This window comes from Megalops cyprinoides, chromosome 2, assembly GCF_013368585.1.
Source record: "Megalops cyprinoides isolate fMegCyp1 chromosome 2, fMegCyp1.pri, whole genome shotgun sequence".
In the NCBI taxonomy this organism is placed as follows: domain Eukaryota; kingdom Metazoa; phylum Chordata; class Actinopteri; order Elopiformes; family Megalopidae; genus Megalops; species Megalops cyprinoides.
The window spans coordinates 12,268,375-12,282,595 of NC_050584.1; the positions used below are offsets into that span (position 1 = coordinate 12,268,375).

At 50.3% G+C, this 14,221-nt stretch overlaps 1 protein-coding gene across 1 annotated transcript in view; it reads right to left on the reverse strand.

The window, feature by feature from the left end:
• scospondin (subcommissural organ spondin) overlaps positions 1-14,221 on the reverse strand; it is a 66,576-nt gene continuing 52,355 nt past the window's right edge. The window contains exons 84-113 of the mRNA XM_036555007.1: positions 13,687-13,722; positions 12,963-13,127; positions 12,108-12,317; positions 11,588-11,755; positions 11,186-11,320; positions 10,574-10,814; positions 10,063-10,212; positions 9,778-9,824; positions 9,525-9,695; positions 9,146-9,322; positions 8,527-8,682; positions 8,246-8,370; positions 8,021-8,157; positions 7,744-7,790; positions 7,334-7,561; positions 6,830-6,991; positions 6,267-6,383; positions 5,878-6,016; positions 5,589-5,785; positions 5,181-5,351; positions 4,752-4,879; positions 4,249-4,391; positions 3,980-4,026; positions 3,366-3,530; positions 2,828-3,045; positions 2,354-2,449; positions 1,874-1,934; positions 1,468-1,598; positions 864-1,014; positions 1-216 (exon numbers count right to left, since the gene is read on the reverse strand). Of these exons, the coding sequence (XP_036410900.1) occupies positions 194-216; positions 864-1,014; positions 1,468-1,598; positions 1,874-1,934; positions 2,354-2,449; positions 2,828-3,045; positions 3,366-3,530; positions 3,980-4,026; positions 4,249-4,391; positions 4,752-4,879; positions 5,181-5,351; positions 5,589-5,785; positions 5,878-6,016; positions 6,267-6,383; positions 6,830-6,991; positions 7,334-7,561; positions 7,744-7,790; positions 8,021-8,157; positions 8,246-8,370; positions 8,527-8,682; positions 9,146-9,322; positions 9,525-9,695; positions 9,778-9,824; positions 10,063-10,212; positions 10,574-10,814; positions 11,186-11,320; positions 11,588-11,755; positions 12,108-12,317; positions 12,963-13,127; positions 13,687-13,722 (4,142 nt within the window). The 3' untranslated portion in view covers positions 1-193. The remainder of the gene's footprint in view (positions 217-863; positions 1,015-1,467; positions 1,599-1,873; positions 1,935-2,353; positions 2,450-2,827; positions 3,046-3,365; positions 3,531-3,979; positions 4,027-4,248; positions 4,392-4,751; positions 4,880-5,180; positions 5,352-5,588; positions 5,786-5,877; positions 6,017-6,266; positions 6,384-6,829; positions 6,992-7,333; positions 7,562-7,743; positions 7,791-8,020; positions 8,158-8,245; positions 8,371-8,526; positions 8,683-9,145; positions 9,323-9,524; positions 9,696-9,777; positions 9,825-10,062; positions 10,213-10,573; positions 10,815-11,185; positions 11,321-11,587; positions 11,756-12,107; positions 12,318-12,962; positions 13,128-13,686; positions 13,723-14,221) is intronic.

Below are 14,221 nucleotides of genomic sequence, written 5' to 3' on the forward strand. Positions count from 1 at the left end.
TGCCTCCTGTTTATTGACAGCATAATAAAAGCATTAAAACCTGTACAGCATAAGGATCTTTAGGAGTCTCATAAGGCACTCTATAAAAGGGATTTCCAGTCATATAATGACTACGGGCTACAGCGCATTTTCATTCAAGGACGCAGAGAGATTCTGTCTGTTCAGGGCTGTCCATCTGTCCCTCGAAGCTTGGTCAGCGCCTGGACAAGTCTCCGCCTGCAGCACAAGAGAATCCATTTTACTACACTAACGTGCAGTTAGGAAGAAGGAGTAAAGCCGGCATGCTTCTGATGACTTGCAGTTCACCTTTGAACTGGCAAAGCCCTCAGACTTGTGTAAAAATGAAGTGGATCAGTGTCTTGAGTGGATGTACTGTAGAATCATTGGTGGTCAAAGTGGAAGAATGGAAGTGCAGTCTTTTGTGATCTGGAGCTTTGAGACACTACTGTACATAGGCAACACTGTGGGACCGTGGGACAATACTGTGTTTTTACTGCTTGAATGGGCTCCACAAAACTAGCCATTTATAAATGAAACATTCTCAGTTGCCTGATTATAGGCATTCACACAGCAAATAAATAATGCGACGTATGTGTATTTCTGTCCCTTGTAATTACCCATGATAGTTATGGAATAAAAACATAATTGATTTTGAATGAGAACCTGATTAAGTAATTAATGTTTGCGCTGTGTATAATTAAAATGCGAACACACGTTCACCGGGAAGAAGCGCCCTCCCACCCCGACGCGCCGCGCGAGCGTGGTGATGTGGCGGCGCGAGCGACGGCAGGGGCAGGTGGGGGCGGGGGGATGGGGGGATTAGCGGCAGGGGGCGGCGCGCCTGGGTGTGTGTGTGTGCCCACCCTGGCAGCTGGTGCACTCGCAGCTGTGTATGACGGGCAGGACCACCGGCTCGGTCTGGCCGCTGTCGCAGCGCAGGCTGAGGAAGCGTACGGGGTTCTCCGGGTCCAGCCTGTAGCTGCAGCAGTCGCACACGGCCTGCAGGTAGGGCTCCTGTTGGGCAAGCAAACACGGAGGGTGAGAGCCCAGGTCCACGCTGGCAACCGCAACCAGCCGCGCCGGCCGTATTGTATACCGGCAGGCTCCTAAAGCTGGCAATCACGTCTCCACGTGGCGCTCTGCAGAGAGCTCGGAGAGAATTCCGCTGCGCAGGGCACAACACCGCACGAAGTTTGATTGACTGGACTCATCGATCGATAAAAGTTCACTCGGAGGACGCTTGCTATCTTGAGAGTGGAATCATCGATAACAGACAGCGGCACTGACACCAAAATAGAAGAACAAAAACCGGCGCAGGCTGAGTTAGAGCAAGCGGAGATGGGAATCTAATCCTGTTTACGTTTCGGCTTGGGACACTCCAATGAGCTCTCGTGGGTCAGAGGAACAAAGGTAAAAGCCGAAAAAGAAGAGTAAATAACAGGCGAAGGAAAACTGTTATTGACAGACCTCCAGGATGACATCGGTCCGAGACAAACAGCGCCCTCTGCAGTAGCTGACTTCCACGTTGTCAAGACGACAGTCTCCCTTAGTGATGTTCCTGACCTCGGTGTAGCGACGACACTCAGGCACAGGCTCCCCTGGGACGAGGGGGAGATGTAAAATGAGAGCGGCAGAAAGAGAGGTAAGGTGATGAGAGTGCAAGAACACAGGAGGAAGTTAAAGGGTGTATGAATGAAAGAGGGAATGAATGAAACTGAGTTAAAAAAAAGTTACAGGGAGGGGTCAAAATGATCACAGGTGAACTAATCCTTGGTGTCACGTTCAATAGCGGACAGTGACTACATATTTGGGAATAAAACATCATGGGATCAAACGGACATAATTCAGTCACTTCCGATCCATGACACCTTACCTGGGAACTCCTTCTTGCAGACCGGACAGCAGCTTCCTGTCTTTTCCACTTTCACTTCTCCCTAAGTGAAGGAGAGAGGCAGAGGGAAATGATGTCACTTTGACAGAGCGCTCCACGCTGAACTCCACTCTCCTCTCAAAATAGATTCTTGAATGAATCATCTCTCACGAGGATCCGGCCAACAGTGCGGCCTGTCATTCTTCAGCACCACAGACACAGTGTCGCACCCGGGACCCGCCGAGAACCAAGGGCAAAGCCAGCCTTCTAAGGAGCGTGGCACACAGACGGCCTTTTTGTGTTTGTAAAGGAGCTGTGTGCCAGACCAGGAGGCGCACTACAAACTCCTCTTCCTTTTACTGCGTATGAGCATTGTTCACTTGAGTGCTATGGTGCCGGGCAAGAGGCGATTCATGAGGTCCCGACAGATGCCGTGCATACAGACAACCCCCCATCCCCCCAACCCCCCAGAGGATTTCTCACCTCTTCACACTGCAAAGAGGGGCACCCAGACTGGCACTGCTTCAGCCCATTCACGCAGCGGCAGGCCTGGCACCCCTCCACCCACTCAGACCCCGCCTGTGTGAAGAAGGGGGGAACACTCAATGCTGTGAATTGGCGCAGCAGTATTAGTAGTAACCATAACAGTGCAGCAGTTCTCTGGTTTACCACTTTTGTGTTTCCTAATGGATCATCACATTCTTGTCACCTCATATTCTTATAAAGCAGGCATTAATGGATTACATGAGTCAGCTGTGGAGCGCTGTAATGACTTTCAATAGGTTCATGAATTACTGATTGACATGATAATTTTAGAAACATTTTTTAAATGTCTTGAGGCGCTTAGGCGTCAACACAACCCGCAGCAGTCCTTTGTTGGGAAATAAACATTAAATGGAGCGAGCTCACAGCTTCATGGCTTCGTGGCTGTTTGTTAGGAGGGGCTCACACGCGTACCTCTCTCCTCACCCCCGCCTCCTCGCACTCGCACAGCGCGGCTATCACGCATCGCCCCTCCGCGTTTCGGTAGTGCCCCTCCTGGCACACGCAGCCCTCCTCCACACCCTGTCCAGTGCAGTTGAGCGGCACGGCCAGATACATCTCTGCACAGCTCCTCTCGCACGCAGGCGCCAGTCCTGGCACACTCCTCCGCCAGCGCTCTCCCTCAGGGCATGCTGTTACAGTATGGGGACAGCAGGGGGCGACATCAGCAGGGTCTGCACCACTCACTAGACCATAACGATAAGTCTTCCTCTATCTCTAACAGCTACAGTATGTCTTGAAAGTATGATTTGTCACAAAACACCAAACACCATTATCCTTTGTAATTTCCAACAAAAGTTTAGTTTTTTTGCACGCTCGTTTTGCTTGAATTTATCAATTGGGAGACCAGCTGTATTTACTTTCTTGACTGTGTTTGAATGAGTGTACAAAGAATGATCAGACATTTTCAGAAATGAAGCGGCGGATCCGAAGAGCCCTGCCTTCCCCTCACCGCAGTCCGGTGCTCGGCAGGGTCTGGAGCGCTGCGCGGGGCCCTCACACTGTGCCCCGCCGTACCGCCGGGCCCGCAGAACCGCCCGGTCTGACCTCTGCTCCCCGGAACCACAGCTCACAGCGCAGGGGCTCCACTCTGACCAGCTCCCCCACTCACAGTCCACTGACACAGGAATGGAGAGAGAGAGAGAGAGAGAGAGAGAGAGAGAGAGAGAGAGCAGAACAGAGAGGCAGAAGGAGAGAGTCACAACCAGCCAGATACATCACGTCCCGCTGGGATCTCAGAGACATGACGGAAAGATCCAGAAGGTCCCCTCCATTGACAAAGCGATGTCGCCTCTCCCGGCAAGCCTCTCTTTGGCCCCCTGCTGGCAGTTTGCAGGAACTAGACAACCGCCGTGGCATCAGACTGCAAAGCGTTGCTCTTGAATAAAACATCCATCTCCTATCAATCCATTTTTTTCAACATTTTTAATAATTGAAATGCTGCTTATTTCCTAGAGAAGGCCGCATGCATTCTCATTAATAAAGAAAAATTGCATTCTCTGTTGGCTCTGGGGTATAGTAGGGGGGAAAAAGAAGAAGTCAGTAGAGCATGAAAGTCACACTCACCGTCACAGGAATCTTCTGTGCAGTTAAACACCCCTCCCTCACAAATGCTGTAACAGGAAAGCACGAGAGGGCACTGTACAGTGGAGCATTCCTGAGGTCATCTGAACACTGAGCTTATAAGAATAGGTATGCTACAAGCACTGCGGTCTATGAGAGCGCTACGTGTAGAACGAGTACCGTGTTCAATGCTATTTAATTGTCCCGGTGCGAAAAGTCACAGATGATGTAATCTGTAACAATTAGAGGGTTAATAAGGAATAAAGGGGTACCAGGTGTTACAGAGACTCTGCAGGACAGTCCCAGGGGGGATCTTCTCTCTGTGTTCACCGAGGGTCTGGTTTTGGGTCCCGTAAAGTGAGAGGGAGGAGCAGGGGCACGAAGCATGGGGGACACAAGATCCCTCCAACAGCACCTGTGGGCATTCCGATGCAGAACAAGCAAGGAGTGAAGTAACTCGAAAGGAAGCAAAGAGAAAGCCCTGCCCTGACAAGCTAAGCGTCTAATTTGACAGTGCCGAGATGACTTGAAGGACAGGAAAGGTGAAGAGAGACTGGCTGAAATCTTATTATCTCGTCTCCATGCAGCTCAGGTCTCATTGTAATCAGGTCAACATATTCACCTGAACATGGTGAGACTATATTCACATAATTCAAAAGCTTGGAGTGCAGGCAGTCTTGCTGACAGTCACAGCTCTATACAGTATGACAGTATGGAGTATGGCTTTTCAACTTGAGGCGTTCAGACATTTAGGCACACCCACACCACCACTCACCCTCCCCGGTGCGCAGGTGCAGCCCGGTCGGCAGGGTCCCGGCACACACTGGGCTTCTGGCCACAGGTCCTCGCAGGTGTAGGGGCAGGAGCTGGCGCAGGTACTGAACACCTGTCCATCAGGGCACACTGGACCGCAGCAGCAGGAGGGGTAGGAATGGGCAGGGAGACAGATTATCGCGTGCAGTGACAAAACCCCTCAGGCAGCCTTTTTTTTTATGAGGCAGCAAATGAGTCAATGATGGAAAAGAAAATAAGGTTGCAGTCAGGATTTGGATGGAAACTACAACCTCCCACATATACAACCTTTATTTCTTCAACATCAGTCAGCGTGAGGGCTTGAGCTGAATTTCAAAATATGTACCGTTTGCCTTGTTAGACCTTTGTGTGTGTGTGTGTGTGTGTTAGAGTGCGTGTACATTAACCTTACCTGGCATGCAGCTGTGTGTATTACAGGCAGTGTGCTGCTCCAAGGGAGGGGGGCAGTCCTCTCCCCCTGGCTGTGGATGCTGTAAGATGGTCTTGTTGCGTACTGACAGTCCTCCACCACAGGAGGCGCTGCACTCACTCCATGACGACCACTCACTCAGAACACAGCCAGCTGAGGAAGGAGATGGTTTCAAATAACAGGACAAAAGACAAAGATAGATGAAGATGTAATCGGAATCTCAGGATCTCAGTATGCACTATATTCACTGCGGGACTGTAAGAATGAGGGAGAGATTAATTCTGTTTGCTTGGCTGAGACTGAGGCACCACAGTGAATATTTCATAATCTCATTAGGAAGAGTGATACCCTGCTCACACCTTGTGAGGATGTGACAATGGAGCAACTGACCTGGACAGGAAGGTAACACGCACGGCTCATCCTGGACTGTCTCAGTGCAAGGCGGACCCCCCTCCGACACCTGACATGGTCTGCTCCGGGTCCTCTGACCCCGCCCGCAGGAGGAGGAGCAGCTGCTCCACGGTCCCCAGGACCCATACACCGGACAGTGCAGGTCTGTGCATACCAAAGAGCCATTCTCACAGGAGCTGGACAGACAGGGAGAGCCAACAGGGTACTGAAGGTGACGTCACGTTGTCACGGAAACGGGATTTCAGTGTGGGCCTCCGTGTCCCCTCACCAGGTGTTACAGTCCATGGTGACGTTATTCCCGGGTAAGATCTCCAAGGTGCCGTTCTCTACCGGGATGCCGCAGCGACACGCCGACACGTGGACGCACCCTCCATCCTGCAGGAGCCAGCCGTCTGGGCATCGACAGCCTGATCGCAGGGAAAGGAAGAAAACGAAAGAAGAGAGTTCAACGCCACCGTCCAGTGCTCTTTACTCAGAGACCACACCCAGTCACCTCCAATAACCTGCAAAGAACTCTGGGCCTTTTCTGCATGCTAGGTAGCTTGTACAGGGCTCGCGTCTTTCTCTGTAAAGGCCATATAGAGAAACCACAGGAATTAAACCAAGCTACACAGAATGCTATGACAGCTGAGAGTGACATCACGGTTATCAACGTACCTTGGTGGCAGGGTCCCTGTAGACACTGAACGTGCTCCCAGAGGTCAGTGCAGCTCCGGGGACACTGATTGGCACAGGCCACCCGGTAGGCACGCCCCCTGTCCTCACACCTCTCTCCTGCGGGACACGGGCCACCATTAACACTGTTTCATCAGTTACTGCCTGCCGCCCTGCATGGAGTGTATTTACAGTGTCAGCTGGGCGCCTACTGTGAGAAATGTTTCTGCTGTGGGTAGTGTAATTGCGGTAGCATTTTGCAGCATACTAATTACAGTAGAGTAATTCTGTACATTCTAGACCTCCTGGTTGTCAGGCATGTGTTAACCTTGTGTTAACCTGTGCAGAGAGGTGTTGTAGTAGTTTGTGTTGAGGATGCAGACACCAGTGTTCTAGCTGTGTGTTTGACTGTGCAGAGAGCAGTGATGTGCCAAACTTGTAGATACATGAATGTTTAACTGTGCAGGGGGCTGCGTTGAGTGTGTGTTTTACCTGTGCAGAGTGTGGAGTCCTACCTGTGTGTTTTCACCTGTGCAGAGGGCACAGCGGCAGCTGTGTGCCTTTACCTGGGCAAAGTGCAGTGTTGCAGCTCTGTGTCTGGGACTGCAGCCTCCTACACCGGGGTCCTACAGGGTAGGCCTGGGGCTGCCTGTACCGCTGCCGGAAGCCACCGCTGCAGGGGTCGTGGCACGCACTCCAAGGGCCCCACGCGCTCCACTGACAGAGATCTGAGGGGCAGCATCCACATCAACATGCAGCACTCTAGAGCTGCACAGACGTCAGCTACTACTATGAAATTCTTAGTTTTTATGAAACAGTGTTTCTAACAGCATTGCTTACTGATAATTAATGGTAGTAAATAATATGGTAAATTATCAGACATGGAAAGGTGGGAGAGCAATAGGAATTAGGTATAGCACATACAAGTGAAAAAACCACACTGGAAAGTGCTGCTCTTAACAGCTCCCTGGTCGATTTCAGTGTGAATGGATGCCAGTGTGAATTTGAGCTGATAACGCCGGTCGCTCTCTGTATTCGAGCTGATAATGGGCTTTGAATCTGAGACGAACCTTGGCAGATGGTCGGGTCTGGGCACAGCCTTTCTTCTTCCAGTTCCCCGGCGCACTGCCCCGCCTCGTCGCTGACCGGCAGCCCGGAGTCCAGGTCCAGACAGGCCCGGTAGCGGCGCTGTACCGACAGGAGCTGGGCAGTCTCCGGAGGAGCGGTGCCGGGGTTTAGGGTGGACGCAGGAACACAGGGGGAGCAAGGTGTCCACTCTGACCACTCACTGAGGACCACTGGGACGAAGGGCGAGAGAGGAGGGCTAAAGCGCCATCAATCATCACAACATCACGTTCCCTTTACCATAGAAATGCAAACAATCATTTCCATCTTATTTGCATGCTCATGCTTAGAAAGCAAACATTCACCACAGAGGTCAGTCATTTGTACACGAAGCAAAGGATTGTGGGCCTCATACCTTCACACTGCTGAGTGTCACACTGCAGCGTTCCATCCTGACAGAGACTGTCACACATAGGGATGATATTTTATCAACAGTACACTTAGTAAAGCTTTTACACTTCTATGAGGGCCTGGGTGCTATATTAAAAGACTTACGTAATATGCTATTTGACACTTTGCACAATCAAAATTACGTTGCATTTAGAAACTGCAGATATAATAAGGTAATTAAAATACTCTTGCCTTATGTGAGCATATTACAGAATATTCTACTCTTTCACGCTCTTTCTCACCAAGTGCTGCAGCCCACTTTCACTTGCGCCCCCTGCTGGACAGTGACAGAGATGGGCCTTTCAGTGTCCAAGTTGAGCAAGTGTACACAGCCACACTGTTCTGGGGGAACGCATGTTCCATTCTGCTGAAGTAGGCCCTTAAAACACACAAAAAGACTTACATGTAAACAAAGAAATTGTACACAAAATTCAGAATGTCCCCTAGTATGGTACACCTGGGGATACCTGTGGACAGTAACACCCAGGTGTGCACTGCGAGGGTCCTGCACAGGTCTCCGTCTGCCCCTGCAGTGCACACAGCTTCTCACAGGGGGCGCCACACTCTAAATACTGGAATGGCTCTTCACACTCTGGAAAACACAACCATCCAGCGGTAAGAGGAAACATCAGATACACAGGCTCAGGAAGGAGGCTGTTGCAAGTCATTGAACAGTATAAACTGTACACAGCCAATGGGATCATACATGCACTCACACACACATGAACGCATAGTGCGGCAGACTCACCCTCACAGTCTCCAGGCTGACATGTCTTGCTCTGTGTCTCCAGGCCTTGGCACTGCTGCCCCCTAATGGTAGGAGAGAGCGGTGCACGGTAGCGCTGCTGTATCTGAGATACACAGGAGCACTCTGTCCACTCGCTCCACGCAGACATGGGGCAATCTGCACAGAAAGAGAGAAAGAGAGAAGGAGAAAGAAAGAGAGAGAGAGATTCACAGCGTAGGGAAGCCCCAATGAATGTAAACCCATAAACCATGAGCTGCAATTCAGACAGCATTCACATGCTTTGTGTTAATGTCTGCTGGGTTTCACCTGGCTGTATCGAATGAGAGCACGCGAGGCAGACAATGGGAGCCCTGTTTGTTTCTATAACATTAACAATGAATTATGGATCATAATAAATATGTTTAAGGCATGCTAAGAAAATACAGAGGAAACAACGGAGACCTGACCTCTAACGATGTTATTTGAATTACAGATAACTGCGCGCATTTATTTTCACGTTAAAATGGGATATAGGTTTCTGCCTCCTCTGCTGCCCATTATTGTGTACAGTGTCATTAAACAAAATGATAAGTGGAAGTGTAATATCAGGCTTTGGTGTAGTGTACCAGGGGGTCAGTACCTGGACAGGGTTGTTTGTAGCAGAGCTGTGTCTCTTCTCTCTCCCTTTCTAGCTCTGTTTCAGGGGGGCAGGTGGTGTCCCCCCCCTCGTCACACACGCAGTTTCTGCGGCGCGAGGTCACCCCTGCGCCACAGCTGCGAGAGCAGGAACTCCACTGGGACCAGGGGCAAAGGTCATCTAAGACACGAGGCAGATGTGCATGTTTACAGTTTCCTCAACCCTGAAACTGCCAGCGTGCTGCTCTCAGTCCGTTACTTGGATGCTTGCACATATAAGAGAGACGACTGAAGGGTTCTGCAGGTTTGTCAAGGCACAGGGCATAGTCAGTGAGTAGAGTTATCACGGTGAAAATGATTAAAAAGCATTTTACTGTTCATACCGAGACAGGGCGGGGCGTGGCAGTTCTGGGCCTCTCTCTCGGGCCCCCGGCAGTGTGTCCCGTTGTTGCGGGGTGGAGGGTTGATACAGGCGCGAGTTCGAATCTGAGTCCCACGCCCGCAGGTCACAGGACAGTCTGACCACACAGACCATGGAGTCCAGCCGCCATCCACTGTCAACAGAGGACAAGTTAGGATGTTGCACACACTCACTCACCTTTCATCCCAACTCATGGTAGAGACAGTGACACTCACCTTGACACTCAATATCTTGGCAGTAGTCTCCCTCTGGCGTGCAGGTGCTAAAGAACATACAGTGTTATATAGGTGAAGAGTGAAATTGCTGCAAATGACATATTTTTATATGCTTGAGGTATGTTATATCTGTGCCATTTTTGTGGATGCTGGGTCTGGGATGAGTAAAAGTACTGTGAGTCATCCCGGAATAGGGTCACTGACAAATTGACTATAATAATGCTTCCCTCCTTTCCCATCCTGTGTGCAAATCAATCAACGCAAACTCTTCTCCCCTTCACTCACCATTGCTGGCACTCTCCCTCTAGCCATGTGTCTCCAACTGCCATCTCCTGGTTATTGTGACAGAGAGGTGGGCACGGCCCAGGATCACATGGCTTTTTCTGAACCTCCTCGAACTGACATTCCAGACCATCAGTGTCTGGGATCAGTGACCTGATGGCACAAAAAGTGACAATTTTACCGTGGCTTTCGGCCCTCAGTTCAACATTCAAAAAGCAAAAAAGGCTTAAACTAACTAAACTGACAGAGCACACAAACATAGCTATTTAGTCATACAACAAACCTTTTCCATCCACGCTGTTTTCAACATCACTAACAGGTGTGAATCTAAAATGTACTCCACACAATGACAACTGTCTTCACTGATTTCCAGCACAATTTATCACTCAGTACTCAGACTCTACTTTCTGTTCTAAGAAGTCCAGCCTAGCGACATAAGCGGTTTCCTGTTCTGTGCTGCCCAGGTCCCAATGATATGCTATCATGGGTTTCGCCGAACCTCCGTAGGACCCACCTGAAGCGCGTTCTCTGCCCCATCCCGCAGGAGGTGCTGCAGGGTGCCCAGGCAGACCAGGTGCTCCACACACAGCTGGGCTCGCTGCAGCTCTGATTGGTGCAGGAGAGCAGCCCGTCTGCGCAGGTGCAGTTGTTGCAGTCGTCCCGGTGCCAGCCGCCAGCCGCCCAGCTCTGGCCCAGGGCGTCGACGCAGTCGCACTGCCAAGTCTGCACGCAGGAGCCGTCCTGCTGCAGCTGGCCTGCACACGCCCAACACGCAGGAGAAAAAAAAACAGGTCACACAGACATGCCCTTCCATTCCCGCGGGAAGACATTAGAGACAACCGGCCGTGTCACAGTCTGACACTCTACTTCTAGATGCAAGACATTACTTCTCAAACAGCCACTGCAAACTTCTTATTTAAGGCTCAGAGCAACTTCATAAAAAATGCCTGCCACTCCATCAGCTCTCCTTTAGCTGAGAACATCCAAATTGCCTCTTAAATTTTGCCCTCAGGCAATGTGAATCACCGTTAGTGTCAGTGCCGGTTAGAATGTAAGAAAGCGGCTCGTTACAGCGGGTGCGTGTGCTCTGCATCTGTGCTTTCTCTGTGAGGTGCCAGCCGCTCACCGGGTGGGCAGCGGCAGCCGGGCTGGCACTCTGCTTCCCCCTGGCACTGTATGCCCTGCTGCAGGTCCGAGCAGCGCTGGGGACACTCGTTGGCACACGGCACGAACTCCTGACCCGGCGGGCACCCTCCGTCATCTGGAAAACACAGAGCTGACATGTAATCTCGTACAAGTGACACAGCGGAGGTCAGGAAATCCTTTTAATTCAATGCCGATGAGAACACACAGGCATTCTTTTACTGTGTAACCAGCGCTGTGTAAGAATACTTTTTTTTTTGGTGAGGCACAAAGGTGTGATCGCTGTTATGGCAAAACTGTGTTAATGATGGCAAATTTGCGATCTAATGAATATGTCTATTCAGCACTGATGGTGATCTGGGAGATTAACGGAGGTGGGTCTCACCACACGGCTTGGTGTTGCAAGGCTTCACTTGGTTCTTCTCCCCCTCACACTTGCGCCCCCCGTTTTTGGGAGGGGGGCTCGAGCAGGAGCGCGTTCGAATGGAGCGCCCACCCCCGCACTGCTTGTCACAGCGAGACCACGGACTCCAACGAGACCAGCCCCCATCCACTGTGTAAGAGAAAAAAGATGATACAGTAGACTGGACACACCTGGGTGAACCAGAATATTCCTCCCTCTCTGTGCCTTTAGGGCTGTCTTCTAGTAACACTGATGTGACTCTGCACCATCCACCATAGTGGTCCATATGCCAAATGTGAGAAGAAACCTGTCACAAAAGGAGCACTGCAATCTGGTGAGTAATAACAGAGGCATAGACTATTGAGCTGAATAATTTTGCAGATCAATACCAGCTAGCTCAGGCTTATCATATCCTGTATCTCTCCGTCAGGACATGGGATCTCACATTCCACATCTTGCCTGTCAGCCTGTCAGTCCATCAATAGATTAGTGGCAGCCTCACCTCTGCACGCACGGATGTTGCAGAACCGGCTCTCAATGTTCCCTCCCAAGATGTCTTCGCACCAGGAGCCGTTGACCCCGGGCGCCAAGTAGGTCCTGATTCGCTGCTGCTGCCCGACGCCGCAGGAGCGAGAGCACACCCCCCACTCGCCCCACTCCGTCCAGGAGCAGTTCCTCTCTGCGCAGCCCTCGCCCTGGCAAGGCCCCCCGTCTGACCACACAAAAACATGAACCACGGCAACGATCAGCACCCAACAGCCTGACTGAAACACGGCACTGATCATTGTCTGATAGCTCTATACAGCCTTTGCCACAGTCCTAATTGCTGTCTGACAGCGCCGCACAATAACATGATTGAATTACAGCATTGATCGCAGTCTGACAGTGTCACCCCACCTGACATTGTGCCAGTATTATTAGGACAGGACACACTGCCAATTACTGCCAATGCCTACTGACTGCTTGGAAAATCAGCCTTTAGAGTATTAGACTGATGCAGGCAGATTTGAAGAGCTACAGCTGGGCCAGAGGGATGGTTTGAGATCTAAAAAAATGAACTCTAAAGCATGAGAGAGGGAGACAAGCAGGGCACTTGAGCAGGAGTGAGGGTCAGTATTCAGGCTGTAGGGTAGGAGGAAGGGGCAGTATTCGGGCTGTAGGGTAGGAGGGAGGGGCAGTATTCGGATACTAGGGCAGCAGAGATGGAAAGTAACAAGATATTAGGGAAGGAGTAAGGGGCAGTTTTTCGGCACTGTGGCAGGACTAAGTGACTGAACCAGGATTCCAGGGCAGGAGTAAGGGGCAGTAGCAGGCCAGCAGGCCAGGAGCAGTGTTTGGCAGATTGCGTTGGCAGTACCAGGACACTGTGGTAGGTTGCATGGTCTCTCCTGACGGATCTCCCCTGCACAGGGTGGCCGGACACATTCCCTCTGCCGAGACTTCAGGGCTGGACTTAATGTGTCACTACAGGATCGAGAGCAGGAGCTCCACGCAGTCCACTGAGAGAAGCCTGTGTCCTCATCTGCAGAGAGGGACAGAGGCAGGGATAAATTCTCTAACTTTATCTTCAGGGAGGGACAGAGAGAAATTCCACATACAGAAGCCTGAATGGACATCAAATACAGGGCTAGGCTATGGTGAAGGATGCCTGAATATTTATCCGCAGAGATGTATAGAGGCAGAATAAACTACTTTGAAAGAAGCCTGCATCCTTACTGACACAGAGGTTTGGGGAAATAGAGAGGGTTATCAAACTGTGAGGAAAGCCTAATGTAACTATACCAAACTCAGCCAGGATGAGCCTAATGTAATTGTACTAAATACAACTGAAAAAAAGCCAAATGTTACAGCACTAATCTCAGCTGAGAAGAACCTAATATAATTGTACTAAAATCAGAGCTGAGAAGAGCCTAATAAAACTGTGCTAAACTCAGCTTGGAAGAGGTGTGAGCAGAGGGAGACATGGAGCAGGAGCAGTTTTATTGCTACTGTGAGAAAGTGAGAAAAGCTGAAGCCGCCATAGCATTACACCACTCCTGCACTGAGAAAGAGAGACAGGTAGATACAGAGAGAAGGGTTACCCGGTACAACAGGCTCTTCTGTGGGAACTGTGATCACTGTTAAGATACAAGAGAGCAGTTACAGATAGTTACCCTCTGACCTTGCGAAGCATTCTATTTTTAAGATCACTGTACACTTTTAGTTTGCTGTGCCATTAAGGCTACCCTCTATCCCCAAACAGCCAGAACTATATACTACTGCCTTAAGTGCCTTTTACTGTAAACAAATTCTGCAGAGCGGCCTTTGGGGGCAATTTAAAATGCAAATTCTAAACTGAGCTTAAGTCTCTCTTGGGAGCATGTCCAGTTTTAACTGGAACAGGCACTAGAACTGATGTGGTTCAAGCAGCATTGCTGCATTTACATTTACATTTACATTTATTCATTTGGCAGACGCTTTTATCCAAAGCGACTTACATAGGTTACAGTTCTTTACAATGTCATCCATTTATACAGCTGGATATTAATGAGCTGCATGCTCATTAAAATACTTCCTGTCAACACGGCCTCAACACAGCCACAGCAAGCACAACCTATATACCTCATATAGGTTCAC